Source organism: Asparagus officinalis, unplaced genomic scaffold (assembly GCF_001876935.1).
Source record: "Asparagus officinalis unplaced genomic scaffold, Aspof.V1 AsparagusV1_Un347, whole genome shotgun sequence".
NCBI lineage: Eukaryota > Viridiplantae > Streptophyta > Magnoliopsida > Asparagales > Asparagaceae > Asparagus > Asparagus officinalis.
Window position 1 is genome coordinate 37342 of NW_017972612.1, and position 5567 is coordinate 42908.

Here is a 5567-nt window from a genome sequence, read left to right on the forward strand (position 1 = left end):
CATGATGCATATATATATATATATATATATATATATATATACAAGAATTGTATTCATTCTACATCGATGTTTAATCTTCATAATAAAACCCTTTTATTGTATGGGTAACGAAAACTAATCTTAACTCAGAATTATGTACCTGGTCATCCTATCACTGCAGATAACAACATTGTTAATATTAAAGTATGGTGTCCAAGTTTCCTTCACCAAGACATAACATTCAACAATATTGCAAAGATGAAAAATGTTTGAGATAACATTCAACGATAATATTTTGGAGATGAGAATATTTGACACAACATTCAATGACAATATTGTAAAGATGAAAATGTTTGACATAACATTCATTAACAATATTTTGGAGATGAAATGTTTTGACATAACATTCATTGACTATTTTTTTAAAAAATCTTTGGAATTTCTCCTTTATTACTCAATCAAAATCAGGCTCCATCAGCTATATCACCGTTATTTACCCTGAGATCCAAAGCAATTCAAAAATTGCAAAATGAACTAAACAAACAAACAAGAACACTGTTGAATGATGACTGCAACTGAAACCTGAGGGAGTTGAATTCTTGAATTACGCAGAGACCATAGGAAATATAGAAATGGGCATGTTCTTAAGCAATGGATACAACTTATCAACGTATCAGTGTATCACAGATACCGCTAACACCAATTGTTACTAAAGTGTACGTAACATCTCCTCTAAAGCACCCGATGGCTGAAAATGCAAAGACTTGCTGTGGATTATCTCAAAATGAGCCAAACTTCTTGGGGGTTTTATGAACTTTATCCATTTGAGAAACTATCCAAAGAGTAGTTCCCTAAAAAATATATCCGCAAGGGACCTGCTTTCACGTATGCGCTCAAATTAATACCATTCTAAAGGACAACATATATTTAAGAAAATTAAATAATTTACTGTTTAACTATAAAAAACGATCAACCTTCAGTCAGGTCAGCAACTCTGGCTGAAAGCTGATCATTTATAACAACTCTGACCGAATACAATAAGCGAGGTGCAATAAATTTCTAACCGGTGATCAGCTGGATCAGCGACTTGATTTCTAGAATTTAGTCGCTTTCTAGAGGTAATATAGGAACATTGAATAGTTCAAGCTACAAGTTGAATTTGGAAAGCTAATCACCTGAGGTTTGATGGTTAGAGGGTAAGTATGATGGGATGACTAGTAAAGGTCGCATGCTCAAGGTGACAAGGATTGCAAAAAGAGGAAGGAAGTGAGAGTTTCCTATCTTTACCATCAACAGAGAACAAGTTTAATTTGAAATTGAAATTTGTTTTTCAGTATCGAACCCAGCAATTCTATCAGGTCCTTAGTGTCTAGTCTTAGCCGCCAAGCATTTGAGAAGAACGTGCATTTTGATGTACTACTCCTCTATCATCTCATAGATGAAACAATGTCAAAATTTGTGTCAAAGAACAAAGAGAATTTCTTCATTTGGATGCATAGTAAGCCCATACTAGGAAATAGGAATAACTTCCTCAATTCCAGCGTTTAAGTAAGCATATGAACAAAAAGCAAAGGAATAACTTCAAGTTTCTTGGTTGATTGCTCTAGGTCAATCCTTTATTTCATAACAAAAGCCCCATAAATCATCACATATTAAGTCAAACTATGGATACCTAAGTCTATTTATTATTGCTTTGCACAATAAACTATTAAGCGGTGAGTTGTCACGCCACGGGCTCGCGAGCGAGTTTGCGCGATATAAGCTGTGGGGTCACCGAGTATAACGCATTGTTAGGCTAAATCTATTGCCAAAAAGTGCTAGCATGGCGGTAAGTGCTACACCAGGTGAGCGCGGTGGGAACCACCTCTAGCGCCCGTAGGAACCACCTCAAGAGTCCACATCCCCTGACGATACTAGGATGTGCAAATTGTCATGTCGCGTGATGAGGACATCGCATTTATAAGGTGGGGTGATTGTGACATCCCATTTAGTCCCACATTGGTGGGACAGTGTGAACTTATAGTGTTTATATAGGGCCTGTTTGTTTCAGGCTTTTATAGAATAGGATTAGGAATTGGGTTCTGACAGTGGCATTTTCGTAAATTATGGATTCTTTGTGAATCCTATTCTGGAGTTTGGTTCAGCAAAATTTTTTGGGATTACATCTTCTACACAGTAGCTACAGTTGTCCTTTTTTGTAGAAACCCAAATCCGAGCATTTGCTTCCGATTTGGGCGAGATTTCTGACACTTGAGCTTCCTCGTCGATTCCGATTCCTGGCTTCACGCTTTCGATCCCTAGATCTGGAATCGCTCTGCCGCTCCCGCCTCAATCGCCCTCTTCCTCGCGCCTCTGCTCCCGCGCTTCTTCGTCTACGATGATACTTGGGGTCGGGCCTCTTTCTCGAAACCCTAGCTCTTGATTTCCACGAGATTGTTGCTGGTTTTCTTGCCTTCGATTCTTGGTGATCCCTTCTGGTTGGGATCTTCTTCAACTTGGGTTGGGATCTTCTTGATTTCCACGAGCTTGAACGTCGGCATTTTCCCCTCTGCAGTAAGGTATAAAAATTTCCTCCTTTTACTTTGTCCATTTTTTCCAGTGATTTGAAAAATTAAATTTAATTTTGAAGCATATGAGAAATAGAGGCACACACACAGCAATTTCAATGATTTGTTCGATTAATTTCATAATATTACAGCAAAATAATTCATGCGGGTCTCTGTGTAGTGGATTTTTTGTAAATTTGCAAGAATTAGGTTGTTAGGTACATTAATTTCATGCGGATATCCGATTTGAGATTAATTTCATAATATGTTTCAAATCAGTCTTTTAATAACTTAAATTGCTGTTTTTTTTACTTTATTTAATTTTTTTGTGTGCGTGTAAATTATTAGTAATCTAACCATATAGTTTGTTTGTTTTGGGTCTATCTTGCTTGTTTAGAATTGTGTGAGATGGAATGCAACATTAGTTAAAATAATTTATTATTGCAATTAGATTTCTTGCTTTAAAAGAAATAAATATTTGTATCAATTATCTACTTAATTTTGACAAGAAATAAGTAGCCATCTTAAGCTGTAACTGTATGATAATTTTAAAACGGTTGTAGATGGATATGGAAGATGAGGAAGAATTGAAGAGGATGTGTGCTAATACAGCTGTCTGCGCCGTGGTCACTTTGGTAACATGTATTTTGAGAATGCGTGCTAAGCGCAAGAGAATACCAAATTGTTCGCCGCAAGAAAGGGTCAGGAAAATAAGTTGTAGAGAGGCTCATTTCAGACGTGTATTGGAGGGTTATCAAGATAGCTGCCAATCTTATATTAGAATGAGACCGAGGGCATTTTTTAAACTTGTTGAAGTAATGAAAGCAAACGGTTTATTAAAAGATACGAGACACGTTCAAGTTGAAGAACAACTTGCTATGTTCTTGAGTATTATTGGGCACAAAACTAAAAATAGAATAATAAGAACTGAGTTCATAAGATCAGGGGAAACAGTTAGCAGGTATTTCAATAAAGTCTTGTCTGCAATGAATGGATTACTACCTCCTTGCTGCTGGGTTTGTTGTTTTTTGGTTCTGAGCTTGTGTAGCTCTTGACCCCTGGGTTTGTTTCTGTTTTGTTCAGAGCTTGTGTAGATCCTGTAATGGGGGTTGCTGCTTTGTGGGAGCTGTTTTGGTTTTCCTTGCCTGTGGATTAATTTGCGGTTTGGTTTTCAGCTTGTGTAGCTCCTTGCACTTGATATTTGGCAATGGTGATGATTAGCGTTTACTGAGAATGCAATCTAACTTACATTGTTTATTATATCCAGATGAGGCAAAAGGGGATGACATTGCAGCCTACATTGAATTGACAATGTCTAGGCGAGGCAATTCATCCTTATAATGCAATCTGTAATAAACATGTAAGTTATAGGTGGGGCAATCAATGATGACAAGTTGATCTATTACTGAGCCATACAATATCAATTAGAATTTGTACCCAAGTCAAACAACAGTTTTTATTACATCCTCAATAGTTTTTGCAATTACAAGTACATGACATGAAGTTTGTAATAATTAAAATAACACAAAAAATTGCTAAGAAAATTGCCGAAATTTTCCAAGCTAGTAGTTGATTTTCGACAAGTCTCAATTCTTTCTTCAGCTTCTTTGATTGCAAGATATATTTATCTCCGTACCTATTTTCTTTGACATATTAGCTTCCTTGGTTGCTTGATGACTCTCCTCTTTCTTCAGCCCATTCGAAAAAATTGCATTCTTTATTTGGGAATTTTGCACACCCCCAATAACACCTACCCTTATTTTTTCCATTCTTGCACACTTTCATCGGTGTTTGGAGATTGCAGTCGCAATAAACTTCATAATTAGCATGGCACCCTTCTGATATCATCCTGCAGCAAATTGAAGAGCTTGGGAATTTTTTTTGGGTTGAAAAATGAGAAAGATGGGATTATATGTGAGGCCTCAAGGTGTATTTATAGACACCATACCCCTTGTACTAGCCGTTGCTACAGTGATTACTATAAACAACCGTTGCTACAGTGCTTGATGCTTGCAATTTCTGATTCCTGGGCTTATTACCGTTGCTACAGCGTTTATTTTGCTGGAAATAAGCAATTGGGGGCTTAAATAGCCATTGCTACAGTGGTTGATGCAAGAAAATCTGTTTTTTTGGGGGTTATTTCCGTTGCTACAGTGACGATCCCAAAAAAAATTGCCTCATTGAACCAAACTTGGTATTAGGAATTGGAACAATTCTATAAAAGTGGGATTACTAATCCTTTGGGTGAAACAAACATTAAAAGCCAAAAAAAGTGGGATTCCATAAATCTCAAACTTGTCTATAAAATTTTTATGGATTAGGTTGGAATCCATAAATTAAATAGGATTCCTAATCCTATTCCTAGTCCATGGTGAACCAAACAGGCCCATAGTGAAGCTAAAAACTTGAGCGTAGCATCAGCTAGTAGATTTTGGCAGTAGATTTAGCCAAACAACACATTACACTCAGTGGGTCCCAAGGCATGCACCCGCCAACAGGCTCGCAGGCCTGGGCTGTGACAGAGCTATGCATCCTTCTGCTTCCCCTCACAAGCAACAAGTTCTTTCACCCAAAAAAACGTCCAAATTTCTCTTTCTAAAGGGTTTGAGATATCAGCCGACAGCCGATGTTGAATCAAAAACCTGAGATCAGAAACTGAAATTGTTTTCCAACATTTAGCTCTATTAAGGCCTGCTCTTTGTCGAGAGGAATGCAGGTGAAGTAAACTTTATAAGTGCTGTAAGTGTGATTTTATCCAAATATGATGAGTTAATCGAACAATATGGTTCACACACCAAAAAGTTTACTGGGGTATAATCGTCGAATAGAACTTAAGTGTCTATCTTTAAGATGCGAGGCTGACTTCTACAAAATTTGAAACTCAATTCAATGTCAAACACAGTGAGGACTGAGGAGTGAGGGTAATTTCTGAATTCAAATATTCTTGTGGAAAATGACCTGACAACTTAAGTTGTCCATGTAATTTCTTTCCTCACTCTTGAGGATAACAATTCAAATATTTTTGTGTTAAGATCAATCAAC

General features: G+C 36.9%; 1 protein-coding gene across 1 annotated transcript in view; it reads right to left on the reverse strand.

Moving 5' to 3' along the window:
* The window catches only part of LOC109827661 (LRR receptor-like serine/threonine-protein kinase EFR), a 2677-nt gene extending 2058 nt beyond the window's left edge, over positions 1 to 619 (reverse strand). The window contains exon 1 of the mRNA XM_020394671.1: positions 596 to 619. Within this exon, the coding sequence (XP_020250260.1) occupies positions 596 to 619 (24 nt within the window). The remainder of the gene's footprint in view (positions 1 to 595) is intronic.
* Between the last annotated feature and the right edge of the window lie 4948 nt (positions 620 to 5567).